The sequence below is a fragment of the Phacochoerus africanus genome, chromosome 2, assembly GCF_016906955.1.
Source record: "Phacochoerus africanus isolate WHEZ1 chromosome 2, ROS_Pafr_v1, whole genome shotgun sequence".
Lineage (NCBI taxonomy): Eukaryota > Metazoa > Chordata > Mammalia > Artiodactyla > Suidae > Phacochoerus > Phacochoerus africanus.
Genome location: NC_062545.1, coordinates 8,089,387 through 8,102,347, shown reverse-complemented (window position 1 = coordinate 8,102,347; position 12,961 = coordinate 8,089,387). Strand labels below are relative to the sequence as shown.

The 12,961-nt window shown below is 48.8% G+C and overlaps 1 protein-coding gene across 3 annotated transcripts in view; it reads left to right on the top strand.

The window, feature by feature from the left end:
• FNDC1 (fibronectin type III domain containing 1) overlaps positions 1-12,961 on the top strand; it is a 98,029-nt gene that overhangs the window by 24,341 nt on the left and 60,727 nt on the right. For 2 of the 3 annotated variants that reach the window (XM_047769817.1, XM_047769816.1), the window contains exons 2-4: positions 867-1,061; positions 3,390-3,476; positions 3,879-3,947. The exons of the other annotated variant lie outside the window; for it this stretch is intronic. In XM_047769817.1, coding sequence (XP_047625773.1) covers positions 867-1,061; positions 3,390-3,476; positions 3,879-3,947 — 351 coding nt within the window. The remainder of the gene's footprint in view (positions 1-866; positions 1,062-3,389; positions 3,477-3,878; positions 3,948-12,961) is intronic. 3 annotated transcript variants of the gene reach the window in all.

Here is a 12,961-nt window from a genome sequence, read left to right as displayed (position 1 = left end):
GGATTTTTTTTAGATTCCTGTTTTGCCCCCAAGAATGCCTCGCATCTTTGAATAATCAGTTTCAGATCCAGTTTGTCCCCAGACTGACTGTCGTGCGAATATTTGGCACGTATTTATATTATGTTGCATTGCAATCGCAGTTATACCATGAGCTGAGACAATTTGTTTGACAAAATGTTATGTTTCCCTTTGGTTATTTTTTGAACATCAGGAATACTCTTTTGGAACTTCCTAACTGCAGGTAAAAATGCAATTGTGCGTCTTAATAATTTGTCTCTCTTCTTCTGGGGCAAATATGGAAGCATTTCAGTTAGCTACCTGCAGATGCCTTCTTTGCCCCCTTTTCAAAATGTTGACAGTCTTGGTTTGTTTTCTTTGTGGAAACGAATGCTTCTGTTATTTCACATTGGATACACTGGATATTCTTCCTTATCATGAGAGTTTTATGTCACTCGTCTCGGAATTATTTTAAAGATTGTCTAGCTGTATCAATGCACAATCCTAGGCATTGATTTAATACACGAATGCTTCTGGAGAATATGTCGAATTACCATGTTGTTGATCTTGCACTAGCATAGCAACGTGATCAAGTCAGAGGAGGCCTAGACTTTGTTTTGACTTGCTTCCCTGTTGGTTTAAATTGGCCACCCCTAGTTATCCGAGAGACATCAAAGCTTGTGGGTTTGGTGTGTTTGTTTTGCTATCACTGGGATGGTGTCCAAACATGATGGTACTTAAAGTCTTTAGGATCAGACAGACTAAAAGTCGTTTGCTCTTTTGCTAACAATATCAGAGAACGTTGGAAAAACAATTCGTCTTCCCGACCTGCCATTCCCGTTAAGTTGATAGTTGCGCTGTTTACATAGCTGATCACCCACTGAAGCCAAGGCACGTGAAACTGCTGTCCACTAAAATGGGCCTGAAAGTCACGTGGGACCCACCCAAAGATGCTACCAGTAGACCCGTGGAGCATTACAACATTGCCTATGGGAAGTCACTGAAAAGTCTTAAATACATCAAGGTGAATGCGGAGACACACTCCTTCCTTGTTGAGGATGTGGGTAAGTGACACTCTGATCTTGTTCCCCGGGGAGAACTAAGGGTACCCTTCCATTCTCCTGCCATTCTCAGGGTGCCCGTGTGTGAGACAGAATGTAGCCAGGCTCAGGGTACCCCGGTGGGTCTTTGGGGATGGGTAGCCAAGGTCAAGAGGCTGCTAAGCAGCAGCTTTCCTCTCACGCATGGGCTTCCCCATCCTGCATTTGAACTCCACTATTCCTGGGTCTCTCTCCAAATTGATGTAGGAAGCGATTTTTAGTTTCTGGATGTGCTTTTGGAAAATACATGGATCCTTTTTTAGCTCCTAGAAACTTGACTGTTGGACAAGTTTGTAACCTAATTAGGGATTACTCAAGTACTGTGTCCCTGTAGGGGTGTGTGCTGTGTCATGCTTTGCCACATCTGGTTCAAAGATAGAACATTTCTCCCAGTTCTGGAAGTTTGGGGGTATTTAAAATTTTGCCTCAATTATTGTTTGAGAAGTGCAGGTGTAGGTGGTTTTGAACTTAGGCTTTGAGCTGCCTCCAGTGGATCCTCTATTGTCTGTTTTTTTTTGTTTTTTGTTTTTTGTTTTTAATGGCCTCAGTGGCCCAAAACCCCATTTACTCTACAACCATCTCATGGTCCAACCTTAAGATGGATCATAAGGAAGTAGCAGCAGTCAGCCTCTGGGACAGCCGGGTCTGCTCTGGCCATGTTGGCATTCTGCTGCCTTCCTTTAATGGGTCAAAACCAACTCCTGACTCCTCAGATTCCTGGCCACTGTCCACCAGACTCACTCCTTGTCCACCTCCTGCGCTGAGCTGTTAGGCTCTCTGGGTCTCAGAGGAGAGGGTGCACAGAAGGGAGACAGAATCCCTTCCTCATGATTCCAGCTAAACATACGCTTCCCTGAATCTCCTCCACGTCACTAGGGCCCCGCAGAACCTACCATGAGGTTAAACGGGGGTTCTGTCGGACCAAAGGCACGAGCAGGGTCACATTGGCTTGCCCAAACCTGGGGTTGCTGCAATTGCTGCAGAGAATAAAAACGTGCAAAAAGAGAGGCCTACAATTCACGGAAAACAGAGTCTCCCAAGCAAGTTTCTGATGAGTTGACCGAACAGAAGCAGAGACATGTGGATCGCGTTTGTTTGAAATGTGGATACATCTGGAATAAAGAGAGAAAGTACCCAGAGAAGCATCGTTTTGCTTTTGGTCTGAACCTAGAACATTCCCCAGTTAGTCCAGCAGGTTGTGCCAAACCCTACACGCCACCAGGCCCTGCCATAGTCGGACAGGAGGCAGACCGGGCTTGAGCACAGCAGGGGTCCCAGATGTGTCACTCTTCCTGGGCCTCTGGCTTGAGAACTGAAGTTTTGTCCAAGGAACGCTCCTCATTTTGAGACATGCAATCATTCATTATTGCCTTTGACAGCGCTCTTACCTCTCCAACCCTTCGGCCCCTCAAATGCCCACCAGCTTTCATCTCTTCAAGGAACTGGCACCTTTGCATCCCTTTCACAGGATCATAATGCATGTTGAGGAAAAGCAGCCCTGCGAGAGTTTTGCTTTGCAAAGCTGTGGGTTCAGGGCACACCCCCTTAGTAACGTGGCAACTGGGTTTCCTTTTGCAACCCAACCAATTCCAGATCTCAGCCAAAGCGACCTTTGCAATTTGACCTTGACCCCTAGGGGCAAGTCAAAAAGTGAAGCCCAGTTTTTTGGGTTTTTTTGGTTTTTTTTTTTTTGAGATAAGTGTTTCCAAGATTACAGGAAGTGTCTTTCTAGGTTTTTGTTGAATGAAAGAGTCAAAAGCAATAAGCACAATGGAAACCTTTCATTGCGAAAAGAAGAAAATTACGTGAAGCTTGATTTCTTGCCCTGAAGATTTCTCCTGTGCTAAATGTTCTGAGACACACTGAAATTTTCTGACTACCTTTTGGGGGTTTCCATTTGGAGTTTCCATTGGGAAATGTTTGTAGTTCTCGACCCTATAGGTTAAAACAGCTGTTTGGTAGAGAGTGCATTTCTGTTTCCTGCACTGACTGCACATGAAAAAACTCCAAAGCCTTTTTTTGTTGACTGCTCAGAAATCCAGGTTTAGTACACATCTCATGTACTTTGTACTAAATAAATTTTGTGTTCTTTGGGTCAGGGGTGTTTGAGTTGCCCGAGAGGAACATTAGTGATTTTGATGAAAGAAATGACAGACCAGCTATCGTTAGCCATGTCCCTTAATTCGGATTTTTATCTTTGGTTTGGTCATAACTGGTGTAAGAAGACAGTGACTTAAACTGTCCTTCTTGGAGATTTGAAATGGTGGCTTGATGTAAAACCATATGTTTCAGAGCCGGGGGTAGTGTACTTTGTGCTGGTTACTGCAGAAAACAGCAAAGGAGTGAGCCGTCCAGTGTACAGAGCTGAAAGCCTGCCTGGTAAGTCGTCTCTAGAATTGGAGGCTTTATTTTGTTACTTAGACTGGGAGCATCTTCTCTTTGCTTCTTCAGGTCAATTAAAGTTTCGAACTATTAAAGAGCTCCTGAAGGAGAAATTTTCAAGGCTCGTAGAGCCAGCTGAAAGGTTGAAAACTAGGAAAGACGTATGCCTGCTTTTAAAGTAATGGCGGTAGCTTCTTAGTATTTTGTCTTAAATTGTGGCGTAGTCGCTGGAGTAAACCGTGTGTAAAAGCCCAGCGATACGCGTAGTTCCTACAGTCGAGGTGCCTCGTCACGGAGCACATCTTTGCGATGACTGTTGAGAGGATCGTTGAAATAACGTTAGGGATGCACTGAAATAGTCCCCCCTTCTAACTATCAGGTTGCATTTTCCTAATTTAGGAGGTGAATGGATCAAGATTGATGGTTTTCCCATTAAGGGTCCAGGACCATTTAATGAAACCGTCCCAGGTACTTTGTGCTCATCGGGTTCATGTCTCCACTGAAGCACCGTCTCGAAAGAGGGCTGTGCTTCTGTCACACACATGCGCTCACAAACCTTCATGTAGTTCCCATCGCTGCACTAACCCACGTGCCGCACAGTGTTGGTCCATCTGCCCTGCACCTGATGGACCAGACTGTGGCCGGTGTTTCTCATTTCTCACCGCTCTTTCATGTGCTGGTTGTGGGGGTGTGTCCGCGTCTACATCTGGGGGTGCCGTTGCACTGTTAACAGGCAAATATGGTGGTGGAGATGGCAGACCTGGCCCGGGGAGGGGGTGTGCGGCTCTCCTACCCGTGGAGGCAGGAACGAATGGGGCCCCCCAAACTGTGGCTTTTATTGGCTAATATGCGGCATCAAGGCCTCTCTCTTTTCTTATCCATGGGGTATTTTGTGATACGTTCTTAGATAACCTGCCTTCCATCTCTGCTCCATATTTGTATCTTATGTGTTTCCTCATTTGGATGCTCATGTTGTCTGGTCATATGTTTTACGTGTTGAGAAAAGTGTTGACATTTCTTGTGGGTTTCTTGAATATATTTGATTCCTGGTTAAAAATAATGCAAAGCGGAAGATGTTCTTTTAGAGCGTGGGTGGGCGATAGTCCACAGGCAGTGGGGCAAGGAGCAAGGGTGTTAAGTACACCCGCCTGGTATTATTGTCGGGAGCAAGGTGAGTGTGTGGAAAGCCAGGGCCATCGTCTCCTTCTCAGGTTAGAGTTGCTGCGCGGAGGCAGGTTCCGAGGTCCCCTGGATATGGAAAAGGAGTGGAAGAGCAGAACCAGCAGGAAAAGAAATGGGGTTTCTGGGAAAGGGGAGGTGTTCTTGTTCAAATACGTTGGTTTGGAGGGGGTGTGGTGGAAACGTCTTCTAGGTGGTTGGGGATGAGGGCCTGGGGAGTTGGAGGAGAGAAGCGAGAGGCGGACACGGGTTTAGACATCACGCTACAGAGCGAGAGCTGAAGTCGGGAGAGCGGCCAGTGGGTGGGCCTTAGGAGAGACAAGGACAGAAGCCAAGGACAGTGAAATCATTGACAGTAAAACAGTCAAGAAGGTAGTACACCTAGAAAATGTGCGAAAAAGGAAAGGATGTTTATTTCGGAGGTTGTCTGCCGGAAAGACAAACATGTTAACGTTCACAAGCACACGTAAACCTCTTCCTGCCAGATGGACCGCGCCTCGTATCTGAACCTTATACTTTGTGTTTTAAATAACCATGTTGTTTTTTATCATCTTCCTGGTAAAGTTTTCTGAGTGATAGTTTCAGAACAAGTCGTTTTTTAAGTAGTTAATTTGTCATGCCTTCGTGAATTGAAATGTGTGTGCACATGCGTGTGTGTATGTGTGTGTGTGTGTGTGTGTCCTTTCTGAGTAAGCACATGTTACAGAAACTCTGGGAACTGGGAATCACAGTCATGCCCCAGCTCTCTATTGGCTTTCTGGACTGTGGAATCCTTTAACTTCTCTCTGCAGGAGCCTCTGTGGGCTCTAGTTGCCAAAGAAAGCTCTGCTATGGTACATAACATGGTACCCGTCAGAAATCATGTTAAAAAATCCTGGAAGAAACTGCTAGCTGAGACCTTTTGCAGCATATATGATGTGAAACAAGACTTTCAAAAATGCATATCCGGAGTGCATGGGTCACAGTGCTCCAGGAAAATTACATTTCATTCTTAATGCAAATAGTAAAACTACTTGAAGAGAAATTATCAATAAGTGATCAACATGCATCTGTACCTTCTCCCCCTTCCCCCCCCCCCCCGCCCCATAGCATAGGGAGGTTCTCAGGCTAGGGGTTGCATCAGAGGTGTAGCTGCTGGCCTATACCACAGCCACAGCAATGCGGGATTCCATTGAGTGAGGCCAGGGTTCGAACCCACAACCTCCTGGTTCCTAGTCAGATTCATTTCCACTGCATCACCACGGGAACTCTGGGCATCTGTACCTTTTAAAATAAGGTCTGGAAGATGTGCCATGCCGTTGTTCTGAGGAATGGTTAATATATGCTAATCCTGTTCAGCAAAAGAAGTACTGTTGTGAATTCTAGGCATCTTCATTCAGAGGAAGGGCTTTGTCCTAGAAACGCAGACATTAGCATCTGCACCTGGTGTGAGGCCCCAAGGGCTGGCTCTAGTGCTTTGATCTGGTAATACCGCACCATCTTTGCCTATTTATTTGAAAGGGGAGGAAAATTCAGTCTTTGCTTCTGCTGGAAGCAGTGGTTTCAGTTCGCATTTCAGACCTCCGTGGCTGTCTGAAGTCCATGCTGACCTCCTTGTCTTTGCCAAAAAATAGGACTTGAATTTTTTAATTTATTCATTTGGTAGCTGTGGTTTTCCAGGCACAATTCTGGGTGCCAACGACACGATAGTGAATAAGGTAGACAAGGACGTGCCTTCTCGAAGGCTGTATTCTAATGCGAACAAAAGGCAGTAAACATGTCAAAACGCCATGCATGTGACCTGTGTCTGTTACTTAGGAAGAAAGGCGGTAACCAACTCTTGCCAACGGGTTCCCTTCAAGAAGAGGAATGTATTTCCTCCCAGGTCCAGGGGCTAGAAGTCCAGGACTGGGGCTTCAGGAGGTCTGATTTCTCCCCGGCTCTTTCTCTTCGGCTCACCTTTCCTCTGTGGCCTCCTCTGTGTCTTTGGCCTCCAGATGCCCGGTTCTTCTAAGGACACCATCAGAAGGGGTCAGGGCCACCTTAGGAACCTCATTTTAACTGAATCACCTCTCCACAGGCACCATCTCCAGCCCACAGTCACATTCTGAGATGGGGGGGTCTGCAACATACAAATTTGTGGGGGGAGACACAGAATTGAGCCATTTAGCCTGTAACATAATCCTAAATCCTCGGAAAAGCAAAGAGCCCTGTGATATGGAAGAGGCAGGGTCGGGGAGCCTGCGAGGTGCTGCTAAGACGGAGGCAGCAGCCTAAGGCCCCATGGGGACTGTCCGTGCAGCCACACGAGTGGGGGGGAGGGGACATGCAGGAAGTCCTGGGGGCGGACAGGACTGGAGTGATTCTCAGACGGGTCCCTCCTGCAGATGTGAGCACTCTGAGGACTCAGGAAATGGTAGAGCCAAGCAGAAGTGCAGCTCTAGGGTGGATGCTTTGGCTTCCTCTTTGGGCAGCTCCTCACAGCTTTTTGTTAGAAAGCGCTGATAGTATTTAAATGTAAAATCTCTCCTGTTGAATGTAAACCCGTATTTCTCTTCCCCCTTCCCCCCTCCCCCACTCCTTTTTTTTTTTTTTTTTTTGGTCCCCAGGGAAGGGATGTCTCAGGTCCCTTCATATATTGGAATCTTATTCTTTAGCTTCTCTGCAGACTTTTCTGAAGTTGTTTTAGCTTTTTTTCTGGGACTCGATCTGCAGAGCCAGGCCCGGGGGTCAGGACCACCGCCCACCTCTCCTTCCAGCCTCTCAGGGATGCTTTCATGGAGCTCTTCATCTGGGAAATGTTAGCTCTCAGTAGGGATCACATGTATTTTTAATGAAGCTGTGCTTTCCTAAGAAATCTAGTCCTTTGTGCTTTTTTCCTTAAGCTATGAAACCCAAACTAGACATAGCACTGAAATACAAGTCTGATTTATGCCTTATCCTTTCTTTTTTTTTTTTCTTTTTAGGGCTGCTCCTGCAGTATAGGGAGGTTCCCAGGCCAGGGTTGAATCAGAGCTGTAGCTGCCTGCCTACACCACAGTCACAGCCACACCAGATCCGAGCTGTGTCTGCGACCTACACCACAGCTCACAGCAACGCCAGATCCTTAACCCACTGAGTGAGGCCAGGGATCAAACCCGCATCCTCATGGATACTAGTCAGGTTCGTTACTGCTGAGCCACCAGGGGAACTCCCTCATACTTTCTTTACATTATATTTTAATGTAGCTTACTCTTATCTTTTAATATAATGTAGCTTTACAAGCAACATGAAGCTTACTATTTTTTTTTTTTTGGACGGTTAAATTATAGCTCAGGCTAAAGTTCAGCTTAGAGTTCACAGCCCTCCTAGGCCATTTTCAACCAACACTGGCATGACCCATGCAGTCCAGCCATCCCTGTCCTATCACAGTGACCTCTGACCCCCAGCTTGCTCCCTGAATCCAAAGAGCTTGAAGGCACTTGGTCCACACCTGCGTCCTTGGCAGCGTGTGACATCCTCCGTGACAGTGGCGCATTCGAGAGCCTCACCAGTGGTTTCCCACCGTCACCTGTTGTCATTTAGGAAAGAGCTGCTCCCCTCTGATGTCTGGAATTGTGGGACTCCCTGGCTTCAGGCTCTGTCAGCGCCCTCATTTGTCAGAAGCTTGTTTCAGACGCAGTCGGGCTGTGGGTCTGTGGACCCTCCCCATGTCCAGGGTCCAGAAGCCATCTCCTTCTGGCTCATTTCTTGCTTATTTCATCGGGGGCCCGGCATGTCAAGCACCCTGGTGTCTGCACAGCCACGCCAGGTCCCTCCATCCTGCTGTCTGGTGTCCCCGCCTGCATGCTCATTGCTGAACCTCCTGGGTGTCAAATGAAGAGCTAAGCTGATCTGCACGGTGACAGCTTCTTAGAGCTGCTCTTCCATCTCCATCTGGGCCCTGGGCTCTGCTTGGCAATTACTCTCCTTGTCTTTCCTGTCTCCTTTCTCCCACAAAATGTGGCCACTTTCTTCAGACATCTTCCTCCTCCCGCCTTCCTCTCACTTCGGGCAGTGACCTTGCCTCCTGCCCCCTGGGGGTAAAGGTCAGCAGGGTTGACCTCCCGGGTCCTCCCTGCCTTGACTTCAAAGCCTTCATGGCTCCTTTCCCTTCTCCTGGCTCCAGCTCCTTGTTCTTGTCACCCCATCTCTGTAAGGCCCACTTCATACATGTAAAGTTCTTTACGAGCCTGGTTAGACCCCCAAGGCCATTCTCAGGTTGGGTTCATCTTGGAACCTCCCCTCCCCCATAGTACCTGGTTCAAAAGCTGATTTGAACAGGTGTCAAATTATTCAACACCGAGACAAACTATGAAACCGTGAAAACCAAAGCACGGCCTCTTCCCCTTCTTACCTACACTCCTTTCACGGGGAATATGCCTGCAGACACGAGGAAGGATGCCCCAAGCCTGCCTTTTGGTCTTTCCCATCAGCACATCCTCAAAACGAGCACCCATCTTCAGCTGCATCTTCTTGCCAGTTCCTTTAAAGGTTTCTGACATGGAACTTGAAACTTCGGACCCCGAGTCTTCCCAAATCTCTTGACTTGAGAGCCTCATTAATCCCTCAAACCATAATCATGTCACTGCTCACGCTTGCACCCCTGGCTCAGGCTCAGCCGCCAGTGAGAGCTGATTTTTCTCAGCCCCTCTGACTTCCCAGCTGTACAATGATGAGGCTTCCCAAGAAGGCTCTGGGCTCCTTAGAACCTTCTCGAGTTCTAAAATTCCTTCTAAGGTTCCGGGGTTCCTTTCAGCTTTGACATGTCACGAATTGATGACACGAAGGTGTTTCGAACGAGGGATCCTAAGTTTGGCAAGCACTTGGGAATGGTTCCTGAAAAGTGGCCGTTTGCCTTCATCGCCACCCTACTTGGAGTGTCTTGGGTCAGCAAATCCAAAGAGCATATCTGTAAAGGAAGAAACACTGAATTGTAGAGTCTGGGTGTTGGGGCTGTGCCTGAATACACACAAGTGCCCAGAAGAAAGGACTGTCTCCACCGATGTGCTGGAAGCGTCACCCTCCCCTCCTCATTGTGCGACGACAGCAGTTCTGCCAAATGAGCCAAGGAGATGGCCGTGTTAACGTCATAAAACTGAAGCGCAGCGTCAACGTGACTCTGGGTGCAGGAGCCAGCGCAGGACAGCAGCAGGCAAACCACATACGGCACGGCCGCTCGGGGGCACCGTCAGCTCAGGTCATCCTGGGACCGGGTCCGGGGGCTGCCAGGCTGGAGCTTCAAGTGCAGCCCAGTTCAGAGTTTCAACGAATTATGAATCAAAGCCTGTCCTCTTTTCACATACTGTTTCAACTTAAAAAGTCTCTGGCCCACAAGGAATTAATCATGCCTGAGACATTATTTTCTCAGTAGCTGTCTCATGCAATTAATTAGGGTTCTTTTGGGTTTTTTTTGTTTTTTTTGTTTTTTTTTGTCTTTTTAGGGCCGCACCCACGGCATATGGAGGTTCCCAGGCTAGGGGTCTAATTGGAGCTACAGCTGCCTGCCTACACCACAGCCACAGCAACACTAGATCCGAGCCTCGTCTGTGACCCACACCACAGCTCACGGCAACGCTGGATCCTTAACCCCATCCTCGATCCTGCAAGGCCAGGGATCGAACCCGCAAGCTCATCATTCCTTGTCGGATTCGTTTCTGACGCGCCACGACGGGAACTCCAATTAGGTTTTTTTTTTTAAGTGTGCAATTTGCAGGGCAGAACCAGTTCTGGCTCCTGGCCTGGGTGGTGAGCTCCGGGGGGGGGAGGGCATTGAGATTTGCTCATCTTTATATCTCCAGAGTCTGGGACAGGCACATAGCAGGTGCTCGGGAAGTTGGGCGAAATGCACTGGGAGCCTGCTTCGGCTCCTCGCCCGGGCTCTGCAAGATGGGTGGTCTTGTTCAGCCGCTGCCTCTGGGGAGGGGCCTGGGCCGGCCCCATTGGCGGCCGCAGTGGGGCTGTCTTTAATCAGGGATCCGAATTCTTGAAGGGACCTGGGTGAAGAATGGCGTGGATGCCTCTGGTGATTGGACTCTTCAAGGCGGGCTGCTCTGCAAACACACAGTCAGATCCACCCGCCGTGAGGGCCCTCCCTCCACATTCATCCTGGGCTCCAATCCTTGATCTGAGGGCCTGTTTCAAAGCCACTGTCACGTTAGGATGTCGCTAGACTTCACCAATTTTAGAGCCCATTCTTTAATCATAACAAGTGGGCCAGGCGGGCTTGTGTGCAAAGCTGTTTAACTGCGTTTAGGCCAGCAGTTCTCTGGTGTGCTCGAAGAACTCAGGAGTTCCAGCCCAAACGAGGGTGCTGTGGGGAGGACTCAGCGGGGGCCAGAGGGTGCCGTGGGGAGGACTCAGTGGGGGCCAGAGGGTGCTGTGGGGAGGACTCAGCGGGGGCGAGCCGAGGGGAAGCGGCAGCGGCGGGGAGCAGCCTTCGAGGACGCCAGGACTGACATCCACATTTTGCAGAATTCATCTCCGTATCCACGTGGATGAGTGTAAATCTCTGCGCATGGATTTCTCCCTTCAGTGACCTCTTAGGAAGCAGGTGACCAGGAGCAAGGCCCTTTCCTCAGATGGGTGCTTATTGCAAAGTGAGCCAGTGATTGACATTTTGGATGACGTGCTGAGTGGCAGCTTCAAGGGAGCGGGGCAGGGGCTGTGGAAAGCTGGAGAGAGGAACAGTCCCCACGTGTGGCCTTGAATGAAATGTCAGCTCACCTGGCCTTCCCGTCCTAGGGGGACCTGCAGACAAACCAAACACCTCGATGGGGCCAGCGTCTCGTCTCGGGGGCTGGATGCTGCTTTCTGACTGCATATCTGTCACCGGCTTCTCTTGTTGTCTGAGTGACAATGGGGGCAGGATGGGGTGCGGGCAGAGAGGGAGAGGCAGAGTGGTGGCCGCAGTGCCAATGCAGAGACCAGCCCTGAAAGAGAGCACTTCCTTGCCTCTGCTGTCGACCTATGTGCTAAGAGTAACTGGATCTTTCGTTTGCAAATGGCATGCTGGATAGCCCTAAAAAACTGAAATAATCCATAGCTGAGCTGCAAAACCAGGTTTTTCATTACCAGAAAACAACTGCATCGGCTGACCCTTCTACTCCCGAATGAAGCAAATGCAGAAGAGCTTTAGATGAAAACAAACCCAACCGAAAAAAAAAAAAACCTTTGCATCATTTTCCTTAGAATGTTTAGCACCCCTTCTTCCTAGCTTCTACTGGCCGACCGAGAGGCTGTCTCTGTGCTCTGCTGTTGGCAAGGAAACGCCAGCTGTCTGCGTTTCAGCCCGAAGAGGAGATCAGAAAAGGATTATCACTTCCTTTGCTTTCTCTGGGCCTCATGCATCCTCAGGAAGTGCCGCTGAAAATAAAAGCACCACCAGATGGATCCAGAGCAGATGCTTCTAAAGACATGCTTTCGCATCCCTCATGGTGGACCCTTTACAGTTGGTTCCCTGGGGGAGCCCCCCACCCTTCCTTCCGCTGGAGGAATCAGTGGGCCTGGGCCAGGGATGGGAGCCAGTGAGCTGACCCAGGCAAGGCGCACCCTAGGCGCTGGTGCAGGCGGCTGAGCAACCTGCATTGCTGTTCCAGGCTTATAGCTGAGCGCCTGCCTTGAGTAGGATGCAGAGATCTTGCTGCCTGCGCAGTGGTGGAGAAATATCATTGGCTTAGCGTTGGGAGAGACATCCCTCAAAGGGATTATGTACTAAGGGACAGGTCCATGCAGTTGTAGGACCACTGAATTCTTGCTCCAGTAGCAAAGCAGGGCTTCGTTGCCAACTTGTGCAGACGTTGCCTGTGTCCTTTATGTCCCACTGGCTTCTGTCTGGGGGCGACCTGGCCTGTGTCGCCTCTGTCCCGTGCAGGGACATGGATGGTGTAGTTTTCACTGATACTCACAGCACCACCAGAGCCAAAGTGAGCCAGTGATTGACATTTTGGATGACGTCCTGAAGCTGCTGACATACCGGTCATTCTTGGGGCTTCTCAAACTAGGTTCTCGGAACTTGGAGAACGTGGCACTGCCAGGTGTCCTGGAGGCAGGAGATCAACTAGGCAGTTCTGATGGGAAGTATTTGCTTGATGGCCAGTCACTTAAAATGTTATTTTTTACTTTAAAACAAACATCAAATATTATAGAGTAATCTACAAAATTCAAATGCATTTTTTTAAATAAAATCAAGATCATGGATAAATGGCCATGCCCCCAGGCTTCTGGGGTCCGAGATCATTTTCTTTGCTATTACACCAATTTGGATGAAGAGTTTGAGGAGCTCCGTTGAGGGGTAAAGTGATCCA